The sequence below is a fragment of the Crocuta crocuta genome, unplaced genomic scaffold (assembly GCF_008692635.1).
Source record: "Crocuta crocuta isolate KB4526 unplaced genomic scaffold, BGI_CrCroc_1.0 scaffold317, whole genome shotgun sequence".
Classification (NCBI taxonomy): Eukaryota; Metazoa; Chordata; class Mammalia; order Carnivora; family Hyaenidae; genus Crocuta; species Crocuta crocuta.
In genome coordinates this window covers 1,981,240-1,997,977 of record NW_027530984.1, presented here as the reverse complement: position 1 = coordinate 1,997,977, position 16,738 = coordinate 1,981,240, and the positions used below count along the sequence as shown (strand labels likewise).

Below are 16,738 nucleotides of genomic sequence, written 5' to 3'. Positions count from 1 at the left end.
ATTAAGTGTGGAAAGTCAGCTTCCCAGAACTTGCTTGCCCTATCCTCCGTCAGACTCCCAATGTTCTTTGCCACCAGATCTATCTTTGGAAAGAGCACTTGAAGGGATGTGTTGCTATAGTTTTTTTGTTGCTATCTGTAAGGTAAGTATAGGAGGTAAAAAATGTTTTTTAGCTAGTCTTTTCATTATGTTATATGCTCTATCGTCTACAAAGTTATGGTTCTACATTAAAAGATAACATTTTATCCTCAGCACCCTAAAATTTCATGTTTCCACCTTGCTGCCACACATATCCCAGCTATCTATTTTCTTATGATACTTTTACACTTCTTCCTCATCCTACCTGTGATAAAAGATGCTGCTGAATTTATTCACACTCATACCGCAAAGCACTGATTGTCAAAACTTAAATGTGCTACCGTATCTCCCAAAGATATTGTAATTTAATAAATTATACTAAATCTCTAAGAGTAGAATTTTAGATGTAAAATAAGAGATGTTCGGAGAGTAAGAAATTATTTCCAGCTTTGGAGAATTATTTCACTTAAACCAACCTTAAACCTGTTCTGATTTTTAGAGAAATCTCTTATTAAAATAAATATTTCACATCATAGAAATGTATAAAAGCAAATGTGAAAATATGTTTTGAGCCAATTTAATTTTTACTTTAGTTATGCATTTTTCCACTTAAAGTGTGATATTTGACACTATAACATGTTTACCTGTTTCTCTTTTTTCCTCACCGTTATGTATTTACTTGTTTTNTTTTTGCCTGGCACAGGGCATGATCTATAAAAATATTTTCAAGATGATAAATAATAAATAAAGATAATAAAGCTTAAGCATATGAACTATTGGCAGTCAAATTTTAACAGCCTTCTTCAGGGAAATTTCTTCATTTAGTGAGGAAGATATATCCATTTCAATTTGATCAAAATAGATCATTCACACAATCAGTCACTTGTATAAAGAACATGAATTATGTAGTACAGCAAGAACTAATTACTTTATTCATAAATTAATTTTATTTTTATGTGTATCATTTTTTTCATGATAGTTTACTGATACTTAGCTGCTGTATATTAGGCTAATGTTTATCACAAATAAAATGGAATATCTAAAATATATAAAGAACTCTGAAAACTTAACACTTAAAAGAAGTCCAAATAGAAGTTGGTGAGACATGAAGAGACATTTCACCACAAAGGAGATACAGTGGGCACATAAACTCATAAGATAGGTTTTCAACACCATTGGCTATTAAGGAAATGTAAATTAGGACCACAATGAGATATTACTATGCATCTAGTAGAACAGATAAAATAATAATTTTAAAAAGAGTGATGATGCCAAAGCAAACAGACCAGATCTCCCCTACATTGCTAGTGGGAATGCAAAACTGAAAAATAGTTTGGCAGCCTTTTATAAAACTAAACATGTACTTAGAGCACATTACCTAGCAATCATACTCTTGGGCAATTATCACAGAGAATTAAAAATGTATGTTCACACAAATGGCTGTAAATTACAAAAAAACTGGAAACAACTCAGATGTTTTTCTGTGATTAAATAAACTATGATGTATTCACAAAATGGAACACTACTCATTAATTTAAAAAAGGATGAACCATTGATACATGCAACAACTTTGATGGACCTCAATCATTATTCTGTTATTTTTCTTAAAAGGACAGAATTTTGGAGGACAATGGTTAGTGTTTGAGGATGCATGGAGTGTAAATACATGGGATAGCAGGGGGAAATTTCTTTATGGTGCTGGAGTAGTTCTGTACTTTATTTCTGGTGATGATTGCAGGAATGTATACATGGAATAAAATTGCATAGAACTGCATACATTTTAAGAAAGCATGAAAAAAGGGTGACACCTGAATAAGATCTGTAATCTAATTAAGAGTCCTGTACCAATGTCAATATTCAGGTTTGATATTAAACTACAGTTAGGTAAGATGTCACCACTGGAAAAATCTGGGGGAATGTCCCAATTTTGCAACTTTCTGTGTCTATGTTATCTTTAAATAAGAAGTACAAAACATCATAGAAATGCCTTCTGTATAAAATTAACACATATAAAGTCAAAATAAATAAATGACCCATCTAACTGTATCACCATTATGATTTCTGTGACCTGTAGATGTCGATGATTCTACCGTGTATCAACCATTTTGCTTGTTTCCATAATATATATGGTTTAAAAAGTTTGTGTAACATGTTTTGTAAACAGAAATTGAAGCAAATAAATTGTATATGTATATTAAAAACAGGGACACAAGGTTTAGAAACTTAACTGCTTAAATATTTCATTTTAGTCCCCAACGACCCACCTAACAATATGACATTTCGGAAGATACCAGACGAAGTTACAAAATTTCAGTTAACATTTCTTCCTCCTTCTCAACCCAACGGAAATATTCAAGTATACCAAGCTTTGGTTTACCGGGAAGATGATCCTACTGCTATCCAGATTCACAACCTCAGTATTATCCAGAAAACTGACACATCTGTCATTGCAATGTTAGAAGGATTAAAAGGTGGACATACGTATAATATCAGTGTAAGCATTCATAGCTTTTAATTATTCCCCTATTGTACAAAGCCAGTTTGCAAACTCACCGTTCAAAAATGCTGCAGCTTATGTATACCCTAGATTTCTCCTATCTTTTTGTGGGATTGTGTGAGACATGCCAACAGAAAATATATGCAGATAAGTGAAATTGCTTATTTCCTCTTATAGTACAGCAAGTACTATGAAAACATGTAAATAACAAAAAAGTTTTTATAACAATAGTAGAAATCCAGAAATAAAGGAGAAAGAAAAGGCATGTTAAAAGTAAGAGTGCAGTGATATGCAAAGAGATAATTCTACCTAAAGGAAAGCTGTTAATGTGTGCTTATAAATAGAAAATGGAAAAGGCAAAGGGCAGAAGTAACTGTGTTAGAAATTCACACACATTTCATGTAACGATTACTAAAGTGAAGCATTTTACATCCTAATTCTAAATTATCCATTTTAGAATATATGTGTGTGTTTATATACAAAGAGACAGACACATAGACACAATTTATTTAAAAAATGTGTTTTTGTGGCATCTCTTGAAATTTTGTAATAGAATTGTATAGTTCCACATATCATCTTCTAAGTAAGGTAGTGTTCACACTTAACCTTCAGGTAGCTTAGCAAACTAATTTTCCTACCAGTTGTTTATGATTATCATGTAATCATCAGAAACCTGTTATTAATAATATTGTAGTCCTATGTATGTTTTTCTCTGTATATATTATATCTATATATCTACATATCTTCATTTCTTCCTTCACTCACTATATACCTTATATAATCTGTGCTGCTAGGATTCTTGTTGTACATCCCATTAAATGAACCACCACTGTGAAAGATCTATTAGAGGGAGGGTTTGGAGAATGCACTGACCTGGGTTCAAATCCTGGCTCTGCTGTTTGTTTCTGGGCAGTTACCTCAACCCTGTACCTCGGTTTCCTTACCTAAAAAAAAAAAAAACAAAAACCAGTAAATTCTACTCTTGAAACTAATATTATACTTTGTATTAACTAACTGGAATTTAAATTAAAACTTGAAACCAAAAAAAGAAAGAAAGAGAAAACAAGTAGGAGGAATAATGACTTCTTTATAGGGCTTTGGTAAGGATTAAAGATTTATAGTTACAGGAAGTAGCAAGTGCTTCATCAGTTTTGCCCTTTGTGAATAAGAGAAAGAAATATGAAATGAAACAACGTACAATTAATTCATAATTTAAAGAGCAATAAAAATTCTCTGTTCAGAAAATGCAGTTGATAATATCCTCAACTCCTAGGAATTTATTAGAAATATATAACGTTCACATCCGTCCCGACCTACGGAATCAAAACATGCATCTCTTCAGGTTTACAAATGACTTCTTTGTACAATGCAATTTGAGTAGTGCTGCCCGACTTTTCGTTTATTATCTCACTTAAATGTTAGGTTGTGCCATAAAGAAGCAAAAATAATGATGCACACCATAATATCACTTTTCATTTTTAATACTTCTTTTGTTAAATTTACAACTCCAATAAGTATATTCTTTAGATATTTTTTAACCACATTGTCTAGGCTTGGTTTATTTACCACACCTACTGCATCATATACATTATTATAGTTTTAATTAAATAAAAACATTGCCAAAGTATCTATAGTGTGGAAGGGGGCTCTAATTTAGAAAACAAATTAATTAGTTCCAATAAAATTACTATATTCTGAATAGCGTTTGTCATTGAACCTGGACAAAAATAGAGTCTTTGTTTTATAGAGCAAAATAAAGTGAATAAAAGAAAATTCTGTACCTGCAGTTTCCTAAGAATAAAGTTAATTAAAAGGACCCACATCTGTGTGAATCACCCTCTGTCTATACAAACAGGAATGTTTTATGTGTATATGCTACATTATGCAGGTTATAGCATCGGACACTTTGGGGCAGGGGTGAAGAAGGCCATAAAGGCCAACCTTCAGAGGGATGATTTAATACAGGAAAACAAGAAGGTTGAAGGAATAGGATTTCATCTCAAAGAAGGGAGGAAAAAAAGGGTCTTGAATATGGATTTAAAGAAAGCCAGGGTTACCTAGCTACAGAGAGAAGGAGCAGATGTTAGAGTAGATGAAGGAGTGTAGACAGAGTGGCTTTTCTGGGTCTGTCCCTCCTATGGGTTCAAACTGAAGCTGCATCCTTTCCTGATAACTATGATAGGGCTCTTTACGTCACTCAGCCTCTATTCTCAGGACTTAGTACTGTAAAATCAGTTTTAAGAACTACTTTATTATTAACATTCGTCCTATGCATAACTTATTCATTTGAGTAAGTGCAAGAAAAATATAATTAATAGACTATCTGCAGTGGAAACATTTTAAAATTACATACGACCATAATAAAATTAGTAAAAAAAAAAAATGTGTCTTTCCTTTAGGTCTATGCGATCAATAGTGCTGGCGCAGGGCCAAACGTTCAGATGCGAATAACCATGGACATTAAAGGTACATACGTAAGCTGCCTTCCTGCGAAATGCTGTTGTATTTTTTTAAAAGAAAATTTTTTTAATTTAAATCCAAGTTAGTAACATATAGTGTAATAATGATTTCAGAAATAGAATTTAGTGATGCATCACTTACATATAACAGCCAGTGCTCTTCCCAACAAGTGCCCTTCTTGATGCCCATTGCCCATTTATCCCACCCTTCCACCCAACACCCCGCCAACAACCCTCAGTTCATTCTCTGTATTTAAGAGTCTCTTATGGTCTTAATCAAAGACAAATTATAACTGAATTCTGTTACTAGAGTTAAGAATGTAGTCAAGCTTTTAAATGATGCACATGTGGGGTGCCAGGTGGCTCAGCCAGTTAAGCATCTGACTCTTGATTTCAGCTCAGGTCACAATCTCACAGTTTGTGGGATCAAGCCCTGTGTCAGGCTCCACACTGACAGAGTGGATACCCTTTCTCTCTCCCTCTCCCTCTACCCCTACCCGGCTTGTGTTCTTTCTCACTTTCTCAAAATAAATAAACATTAAAAAATAAGTACATGATGTATATGCAATAATAAGAATACATTAAATAATAAACACTGCTTTTTAAAGCTATATTTAAATGTCTAAATAATAACGCAAATACCACCTTAAATAAAGAGAATGCCCACCTACTATTTATATTTCTTTCCCTCTAAATTTAATATTTTCGGAGGCAAATTTTATAGTCTGTTATTTTATGTTTTTAATATTATTAAAAATTCATTGTTCAATTACCCATAACTAGACTTTGACTAGTTTTAATTAAATTCCTTGACTGATCTTTATCTTGAAATGTAAATTATTTTCAGTTAATCAGATGGTGTTTACTGAACTACCATATATTCAACTTTATGGTTCTGACTATAAAGTAAATCTATCAATTCATTATTCTGACAGGTATTGTTTATAAAAAGTATAAGTAAAATTTGGAGGCTCCCTGCCCCACACAAATCAATCCATGAAAACCAAAAGAGATTGTTAAGAGAAATTTAGGGCTATTCAGTCATTCAGGATACTTTCTCTTCCTGACTGAAAAAATATGCGCAAATATCCCATCTTTCGAAACATCTGTAATAAAACTGGCAGAGAGATAAAAAGTGAAGTGTATGGACCTTTAATAGAATGCTTCTCTTTCTGAAGTAAAAAGTTAACTCTTCTTACTCTTGGTAAGGACAACAGAGCACAGTGATTAAATGTGCCCGGTCTAGACTGGGTCTTGGTCGAACTGCTGAGATTAAATCCCGTATTGGCCACTTGATATCTGCTTCACTTAAGGCAAATGTCTTAACCTCTGTAAGCCTGTCAAATGCAGATAATGCTAGTTCCTACCTTACAGATCGTTGTGAAAATTAAAAGAGATAATCTTTGAAAAAGCCTTAGGACAGTTCCTGGAAACTAGTTCTTTTAAGAATAAGAAATAGGGGTGCCTGGGTGGATCAGTCAGTTAAGCGTCCAACTTCAGCTCAGGTCATGATCTCACGGTTCCTGGGTTCAAGCCTTCCATCCGGCTCTGTGCTGACAGCTAGCTCAGAGCCTGGAGCCTGTTTCAGATTCTGTGTCTCCTTCTCTCTCTGACTCTCCCCTGCTCACACACTCTCTCTCTCAAAAATAAATTAAAAAACATTTTTTAAAAAAAGAATAAGAAATATTCGCTGTAAGATGAAGCTGATAAATTTTATCTTTTAATCAATAGGAGCTTATATAATTGTGATATTATTTAAAAGTATTAAGACTTGCTTTTAATGACATACTGCATACTTGGAATGTACTAATACATAGAATCTTCAAAAACCTCAGCTATTTTACAAAATGACTTCATAACAAAGAGCTTAGGTTATACCATCTTAGTTTCTTTTTGTTATTTAGTAGCAGACAGGTAAGTATGCAGGTAACAACAGGTGCATTATATTAATTCTTTCAGCAAAACCTCCTGTCTCTAGTGCTTTGTTCATCCCCAGGTAAAGATGATTAGTTCTGACTTTCCACTCCTTAGAACAAATAGGCTCAAGATCAGTTGTCTAAGGAAAATATGTGAGTACTGGTGGCAGTGGTGGGGTGTTAGAGAAATATTTTTCTCTAGTAATACACATGATTGTTTTTTGGTGATATGGAATGACATGGAATTAATAGTAGTCTCCACTTGTTGGAATGAGCAGTGGGTGTTATATGTAAGTGATGAATCATTTACTTCTACTCCTGCAACTATTATTACACTATATGTTAACTAACTTGGATTTAAGTAAAGTTAAAAAAGTAGTTGCCTCATTAAATTTACATTTGGCACATAATATCAGGTTGGATAGTCATGTCGGATGCCAGATTCCTTTAACTGGAATCTTTTTCTTAGGGACTTCCCAGTGGCCTGGCTGAGGGTTTCTCAGAACATCCCAAAACCTGAGGCTCTTCCTGCTGAATCCTTCATTTCTTTTTCTCTTATGCAGGTATTAGACCTGTGATCTGTGGTCTAAAGACCCTTGTCATCTACTCCTGTTCCCTGTTCCTTAATTCTTCATGGATATGCCCTCCAATAAACTTCTTACACATCTAATATTATAGTGGCCTTTACATCTAAGAGGAGTGAGGTAAAGGACCAAGCCAAAAAGATTTGATTCCAATGAGATTTGATATTTACCTTTTATAGCCACGTGACATAGGTCATTTCTTCATTAATAAAATGGAAATAATATTGCCAAATTATGGCATTATTTAGAGGCTTTTAAGAAATTAATAAATATGGAAATTGAAGTTTGAATAAGCCATTTGCTGAGCTCAGACAGCTGGTATACACATATAGCTATGAGATGAAATGGAACAAGAAGTGCTCCTACAAATACTGATTTGGGAGATATTTGTATGCATTTGGTGGTAAAATGTGAATTATCATGGCATTTTCGGAAATTATCCTGGCATTATCTGTTAACATTAAAAATATTTATATCTTTTGTTCCAGAAATTGTTTTTGGAAATCTATTCCATAGAAATAAGAGGATCAGTAAATAAGGCTAAATATAAGGCTGGTTATTGCAACAAACGTTCAAAACCTGAGGAAAACTGAATTCCCATTACTAAATAAATGATTGAATAGATATGATGTTGTCACAATATGATATACAACATAGTCATTAAGAAGAATGAGTGAGCCCATACTTGGTGACTTGGAAAGACTTCTATAAGCTATACTTAAGTGAAAAAAAGCAATATCTGGAGTGATTATAATACATAATATAGAATACATAATACATAATAAAGAATCCATTATGTATGACTTTACGTATTTCATATGGTTATATGAACATGGAGGAAAAATATGAGAGGATATCATCCATATACTTGGCATGGATAAACTGTGGGAAAAATGCTGGTATGACTGGAATAGAAACTGATGAATCAGCTACAGGAAAGAAAAGAAGTAAAGCCCACTAAAATATTAGTATGATTTAATGCAATTATAAAAGTTATATGAGTGAAAGCATATATAGTTTGAATTTTTTTAATATGTGAATAGGTGTCAGATGCCTGAAAATCACACCTGAGCTCCATTATCTCAAGAAAGTCTGAAATATGTAATTAAACTGTCAGGAGATAATAATTGCTAAACATCTGTTGTATTCAAACAAAACTCTGTTTCATTTGGTATTTGTGTTTGTCATCATTTTATCTGTAAATAACCTGCATGAAATGAGAATTTAAAATTATCTTCTCCTCTTCAGAAACAAAAAATCAGTTACACTGATATGTCTTCTTTGTTTAAAGCTCCAGCACGACCGAAAACCAAACCAACCCCTATTTATGATGCCACAGGAAAATTGCTTGTGACTTCAACAACAATTACAATCAGAATGCCAATATGTTACTACAATGATGATCATGGGCCAATCAAAAATATACAAGTGCTTGTAACAGAAGCAGGAGGTATCCTCAACTGTCAACCTATCTCATTAAATTGTAGAGTATGAATTGTTGAATACTAAAGAAATTTCAGTTCAAAATTAGTAATATTAGGTTGACTGCCAATTACCACACGACTGTTGAGCTTAATTGATTGCTAATATTATCATTAGTTATACTAACCATTAATTTATGCCTGAAATATTTGAACAAGATAAGAAAAGGCATTGTAAAAATATGTGATTTATTTATTCCATATACTGATATGATTGTTTGATTTTGGCAAGATGGAGTCTTGATAGCTTCTTTGGAGGTATGAACAGGAGAGTTACTCTTGACTGAGAGGTGTTCTTTTCTGTACCTGAGAAGTCATCCTCCACAACAAGCCTATAGATTCATGTGTGATGGGGAAAGATAGGGTTCCCTGTTTATCCAGGTAGGGTAGATCAGCTGAATTATAACTGATGGTTCATAGAGTGACAGATGTTGCATCCAGATTTTCCTCATGTAATTATAGAAACATTCTTCAGAAATGTGAAAATACATGCATCTATTACTTGTAATTATTATCATTTCTTCCTGAAAATAGCCCAGCATGATGGAAATGTAACAAAGTGGTATGATGCATATTTTAATAAACCAAGGCCATATTTCACAAATGAAGGCTTTCCTAACCCTCCATGTACAGAAGCAAAGACAAAATTCAGTGGCAATGAAGAAATCTACATCATAGGTGCTGATAATGCATGCATGATTCCTGGCAATGAAGACAGAATTTGCAATGGACCTTTGAAACCAAAAAAGCAATACTTGTAAGTATAGTTGGTGCTTACTAGGCATTATGATAGCAAGCTAGTTAACATCTTTGATTCATCCATCTACCCATTCTTTCAACTTTTCAGTAAGCACTGACCATCCATAATGTATCATGACCTGACACATGGTAAAGATCAACAAAATTCCCCTTACATCCCATACATGTACAGTTCTGTAGGGAAAGTAGGCAAGCTTCAATGTAATTATGATCTGATATTGTAAGTGACAGAAGGGCAATATGAAAAACATCTATTGGAGAACATAGGTAGGAGAATTTAATTTTTTCTGTGGAGGATAATGTGACTGACATGTAATATTTTGTGCTTTTCACTCATTAATTTGCAATACATGTTAATGTATGGGTTTTTAAAAACTATCCTAGTCTTTCAGTTGATGACAGCTTCAGTTTACTGGAGTCATAGCAATATTTTTCTCCTCTTTGTATTATCAAAACTCTGAATTAGTGATTGAAATCCTTATAACTAATTTTAATGTCTGTTACTTTGTAGATCATAATAAATATATTAAAAACCACTGCTGGATTTACTCAGTGCTCTGCTAAATTAATCATTAGTTCCTATTAATATGTATTATTTTTGTCATAAAATCACAATTTTTAATATTAAATTATTTAGTTTCCAAAATATAATTTTTTTACTACTGAATTGGAAAATGCAGCTAGTTTCATGTTTGCCTGCTAGTTAAAACACTATTAAATTCTTTATAAACATCCTAGGTGAAGTAAACATTGGAAAAGTGGAGAAGTCAGGCATTTGAAAAACCAGATGCTCTATTATCTATTACTAAGTAGTTACTTTGGTTATTGCCTAAAATTTAACCATAATCTATATGACAGTTATGAAAATCATATACCATGAAATATAATCTTTATTCAAATATTATTTGTTTTGCCTATTTTTTCCAACACAGACTCCTTCATACAATCAATAAAATCATAGAATTTGACAATAGTAGTGCTCACTTCGGCAGCACATACACAAAAATATATATAACTTGAGAATAGTAGAAATTAAATTATAAAGTGAAACTTATTAATATAAGTTGGTTTTGTATTTTAAAATGGCTGGGTATCTATAGGTTTTTATAAATTTCAGTTATCTCTGAATTTGTCAGGATCACCCATTCTGTACCATTTTCTTATTTTTATGTCATAAAAACATGGAAAGTGAAAATACAGCTGCGCACGCAGCATCAAGAAGTATTTTTCATAATTTGTTAACATGTGAACAAAGTAAGTTCTATATGACCATTCTAAATCTAGTTCACTGGTATTTTCAAACGTAGTTGAGGTATAAGTTATTCCTATTCCTCTAAAGTATACTCTATTCCTATAAAGTATGTGTGGGTAATACACTTTCACACAGACATGAAATAATTCGTTCTAAACAGATCTATGAGGGATGTAATCTACGTCATCTGATGAAACTACTGACTGCTCATGAGTCTGACCAAGATTTTAGTCATTCTCTCATGTGCAGGATACATATTCATCTCACATAAAGATAGAATATATTGTTCTGATGGCAATTGATTTCCAAGTTTACATCTTGTAAATACATTTTCTCTTGAATAAAAATGTATTTTTCATTGCTATTTTCTAAATTATTCATAGAAAAAATCATATAGCATGCAAATTGTTGGTTTTTAATTTTTTTTATTTCATAGATTTAAATTTAGAGCCACAAATGTTATGGGACAATTTACTGATTCTGATTATTCTGATCCCGTTAAGACTTTAGGTAAGTTATATTTTGTAATTTAATCTCATTGATAATCTCAACACGCTAATCACAGTTGTAACATTCATTAGTGAATATATTAATCCATGACCAAGTGTTCTCAAGTACATATTCGCTTCAAGGTTAATTAGTCTTTCAAAGGAGAAAATAGCATTTGTGATGTTGTTTTAAGTGATGTATGATCCATCTATTCAAATCTGTACATAGATTTCAATATGGTATTGTTTCTATGCTGATGTATACTAACATTATACGAAACAAATATGTACTTGGCTGTTTAATATACAATCTTACATGAAAACATTTTTAGTTAATAAAAAGGAAAAGATTGATGGAAATTTTCTTGAAATAATTCCAAAAACTAGAAAACTACCTACCATTTAAAATTTTATTTTCTTCATAATCAAGTCTTTCATGAGTTTTTTTCTATTATATCCATGCAGCCAGGCCTGAATAAAACATAAGTACAATTTAGTCAAATGGAAATATTCTCTTCCTCCTCCTCCTCTTCCTCCTCCTCCCCTCCAGTCCTTCTTCACCATTATCAACTTTATGCTCTTTGTGTGTACTAACTGATGGACTCCTCACAACTATCTTTTAATTTAAATCAGTAGTTCTCAACCAGAGCGATTTTATTCCTCAGGGGAGATGTAGCAATGTCTGTAGCCATTTTTGGTTGTCACAATTATGGGGCCAAGCTACTAACATCTAGTGGGCAGAGGCCAGGGAGGCTACTGAACATCCTACATTGCATAGGATAGCCCCTCCAGCAAAGAATTATTTAATGCATGATGTCAGTAGTGCTGAGATTGAGAGAAGCTGCTCAGTGCTAATGTAAGCTCCATTGTATAGATGAGGAAACCAAAGCTCAGCTTAAGTAATTAAATGGCTCTGCCAGGATTCTAGCACAGATTCCATAACCATTACACTACAAATACAGGACTTAGACCTAGATTCAAATCTTGACTCTGCCACTTGAGAAAATAATTTCTACAAACCTTAGTTTCCTTATTTAGAAAATGATGATGATAGTGTCCACCTTCAAATATTTAAATAAAACAGTGTATGTAAAGATATTAATATTTCATAGTAAAATTTTTAATAGCTTCTTTTCAGATAGGCTACAATCAAAGATTTTTAAAATATACTTTTTTAGGAGATCTGGTTTCCCTACGATTTCTCTAAGTATATCACAGCCCCTATATTCTCTGTATTAAGCTCTGAGAAAGAATGTGGAACTCTGTGTGTCATTCAGATGCATAGCATAATATGAGCTACAACAGGTTTTAGTGCAGCTTGTGGCTGGAAGAAGAGATTTTCCCATCATTCTCAGAAATTCTTAGCTGGTTGTGGAACATGAATTGTTTAAAATGTCAGATTCCACAGCCTCTACTTAGGTAAGGCAATTTTGAATCTTGAAGAAATAAAGAAGAGACTCATGGTTTGCTCCATAGATGTTTATAGAGGAATCACACGAATTTCTTTGGCTATCCTGTCTAAGTCCATGAAATGAGTGGCTTGATTAATTTTACCCAATAATTCAATCATTTTACAATTGGCTGACAAGCCTTGTGGTTTTGAAATTGTGTGGAGTATTTCTTCATTGGATAGGTGAACTGATCACACTTCCCATCACCACAGTGAAGTCCTGATGATGTCAACATAATTTCCTTTAGGTTATAGCTTCTAGAAACTATTACCACAGCCAAATGGCAATCCTGGTGTGTTTACTGATGGAAGATAAAAGACAGACAAAGTGGATAGCTCATGTGTCTCAGGGAGATGACATTTTGTAGGAGCAGCACTAAAGAGATGGACTTGCTCTGTAGTTTGTCAGGCACCTTGTCTCTCATAGATCGCTGGTTTCATGCAGTGTTGTTGTTGATGTGAGGATACATTCAGTCCATTAACTGACAGATGAAGTTATGACATCCGGAGTAATAGGAATGGAAAAGGGGGAAAATCAAGTATCAAAAACCAGGGTGTGCAGGGATGTAGTTCCTCACATTCTGACAAATGGCTTCCCTCCAGTGAAGGATGGATCTCAGCTAGTACTTTGGCTGCAGGTAGTCTCAAGGTGCTCCTCAGTAATGCTTTTTTCTTCCTTTCTCTCCCAGTCAATGCAGTGGAATAAAATCATTAATCCTAGAAGGTAGCAGAAATATACCATCAGTTCTTGGTTCCCTCTTTGAAATCATGACTGTCCCCGCCCCAGTCATCCAGGTGCTAATGTTTGTGTGCCTTGGAAACAGCAGGAGTCAAAAGGGAATGGACGATGTGGAATGGAAGGCAGAACACAGGAGCCTGGCACTGTTAGGGAAGGAAGCACTGCTGAAACATAGACTGGATGTATAAGGTAGAAAGCCATTGGGTTTTCCATGAATCTATGATCAAACTTTTCAAAGTTCATATATTATTTGTAGACCTAAGGGCAGGCTGCTTCTTAGAGTTTCTTCCATGGACTCTATCTTCTGATAAACAATGACTTTGTAGTAGGCTTTGTATTATGCTTATTCTGGGTTGAACACATGGAGTTCTGCTATCTAGATGCTCATTTATAGTTAGTAAAAGAGTGACAAACAGGAGTGGAGAAGATGACTAGGAGTGCAACCCTGAGTTGTGATGAAATGAGATGTTCAGAGTTGAAGTATGGAGTGTACCGTTGGGACAGAATTCCTCAATGTCTAGACAGCAGCCCAGTCATTTGGCTCGTTAATGGATTTACTACAGTCAGTTTCTGTCCTCACATTTTACCTGGCTACTGGATCTTGGGGTGCTGTGGATATCAGATCACCCTGATGGGTCAGGCACCAAAGAACACCCTCCAGAAATGGCCCTTGTCCGTGATTTGACATTAATAAAAGGCCATGAAAGGGGCGCCTGGGTGGCTTAGTCGGTTAAGCGTCCGACTTTCGCTTAGGTCATGATCTCGCGGTTCGTGGGTTCGAGCCCCGCGTCGGGCTCTGTGCTGACTGCCAGCTCAGAGCCTGAAGCCTGTTTCAGTCTGTGACTCCCTCTCTCTCTGACCCTCCCTTGCTCACGCTGTCTCTCTCTCTCGACTCCGACTCCCTCTCTCTCTGACCCTCCCTTGCTCACGCTGTCTCTCTCTCTCTCCTAGAAATAAATAAAACATTAAAAAAAAAAAAAAAGGCCATGAAGTCATAAGAGTTTTGGAAAAAGAATATTGCCAAGGAAGAGATAGTAGAAGGACTCAAAAAGGAAATAAATTTGACCATTTCTACAGAGGCCAATGGCAAGAATGGTTTCATGGCTGTAAGAACGGGAGCAGTGATATAATAGCCTGTTTTCATAAGATTACAAAAGATGTTTGAGTCCTTGTTTTTCTCAAATATATTGTAGACTGGGATAGATGATACCATTTACAACAGGCCAGAGGCTCCCAACATTCCTAACAAGCCTGCTGAGGACTTATGTGTGTATGTGATCTCAGACTTCAGTGAAAGAAGTGAAGGTACCGTCTAGGTCATCAAACCACTAGTGGATATACATTCATTCACTGGTATTAGCATAATAGCACAGGCAGTGAGCTCCAAGCTAAGTTACCTATCAGTAAATCCTTCAGGATTTAAAAGCCTTCACAAGGCTGTCTTTTTAAGTCAGTACAGAGTATACATTTCTGTCATATTTGATAGTGGTTGTACCTCTTAGAGATACAATTATTTGGAAGTTAAAATTATGGGCAAAAGAATCCCCACAGACTGACGAACTAAAGGTTTAAATTTAGTGAAAAGTGTTAACAAAGTACAACTGAGAAGGGACTAGGCAGAACTTTGCTGAATACGGATGAATGTGTGGAAGAGCAGTTCGCACTTAGGGAAATCTTTCTGGCCTGCCGGAACAAACATGGGAAGTGACATATACCATTATTTTAATCCTAAAGAAATACCTACAGTTTATTTGATTTTGTTTTCACTCACAACTGAGCATTAGCATTTTTATTAACAAAATTCATAAGAATCCATCTTACGCTCTTTTTAAAAATTCTCTTTAGGCACATCAGTTTATGGAAACTGCTTATAGGCAATGTTTTGATTACAAGGTTTAATTATAGAGGATTCCTGTGATTTGAAAAACAGACACTCCTTTCTGCACCTTACAGGGCTTCATTAAAGCTGAACAGGATGAAACTTTAAACCCCATGGCAAAGGCACTCTGTGATTGTTTTCTTTTGTCATAATACTTCTCATTTAATTACTATGCTAACAATGAGAAGTTCCAGTATGCTCACTTAGAAAAAGAAATAAGGAGTTGTTATGTATTTTTTTTTAATTTTTTTTTTTGGCAGCAAAAGGGTCACTTGTTCCCAGGATACCAGGGGAATGAGAAAAGGTTTATGATATTAACGAGGCACTAGTAATGTGGTGCTGAACCTCATAAATGTTGCAGTCAGTCAGGCATATTTTGGGCAGGATAGGAATATATTAAATTTATGTGACCTTGGATTGGTTACTTAACAAATTAACTTCTGAAATCTTCATTCCGAAATGAGAACAATAATACCTCCCTCATAAGCTAACTGGAAGATTAAATCGGATGAATGAGTGGATGAATGAATACAAAATATTTATTAATAAAGATAATTGCATATTTACATGCCAAGGCTTTTATGAGGAACCCCACATATTCTTCACAACACTATGAACATGACTTCCTATTTATAGATAGCCTCAATTTACTGGTAAGAAATCTGAAAATGGGTCTTTAAGCAACTTGCCCGCGCGAGGTTACAGAGCTCAGATGTGGCAGCGCCAGCTTTTAGACCCAGGCAGCCGGACTCAAGTCAGTGCTATGCTTGTAAGCGCTGTACGCAGTGCCTGGAAATCGCTGTGTCCAGTTGGGTTGCAATTGCATTACTCTTGGAACTTTCTCTGCCCCCCCAGACTTCCTGTCCTTGCCGTACCGTTTTCTCTTTGCAATATTTTTAATTACCTCCAGCTGTTTTCTTTTCATCTTCTTGTGTTAGCTTTTTGAGATTAGCATACACACAGGAGCATGCTTTATTTTTGCACGTAAAGATACAAAAATTCTTTTTGTTTTTTTATAAACAAGGATAAATGACTTTTCTCTACACCCTGGAAACCACTGTTTATTATCTACTTTTAATACTTTGCCAGACTGATCATGAAAATAATATGTCTAGGATGTTTTAACTTACATCACTTCAATTATGAAATTGAGTGA

At 34.4% G+C, this 16,738-nt stretch overlaps 1 protein-coding gene across 1 annotated transcript in view; it reads left to right on the top strand.

Moving 5' to 3' along the window:
* PTPRQ (protein tyrosine phosphatase receptor type Q) overlaps positions 1 to 16,738 on the top strand; it is a 188,623-nt gene that overhangs the window by 124,889 nt on the left and 46,996 nt on the right. Inside the window, exons 29-33 of the mRNA XM_077770183.1 lie at positions 2,328 to 2,572; positions 4,975 to 5,041; positions 8,826 to 8,984; positions 9,550 to 9,772; positions 11,463 to 11,536. Coding sequence (XP_077626309.1) covers positions 2,328 to 2,572; positions 4,975 to 5,041; positions 8,826 to 8,984; positions 9,550 to 9,772; positions 11,463 to 11,536 — 768 coding nt within the window. The remainder of the gene's footprint in view (positions 1 to 2,327; positions 2,573 to 4,974; positions 5,042 to 8,825; positions 8,985 to 9,549; positions 9,773 to 11,462; positions 11,537 to 16,738) is intronic.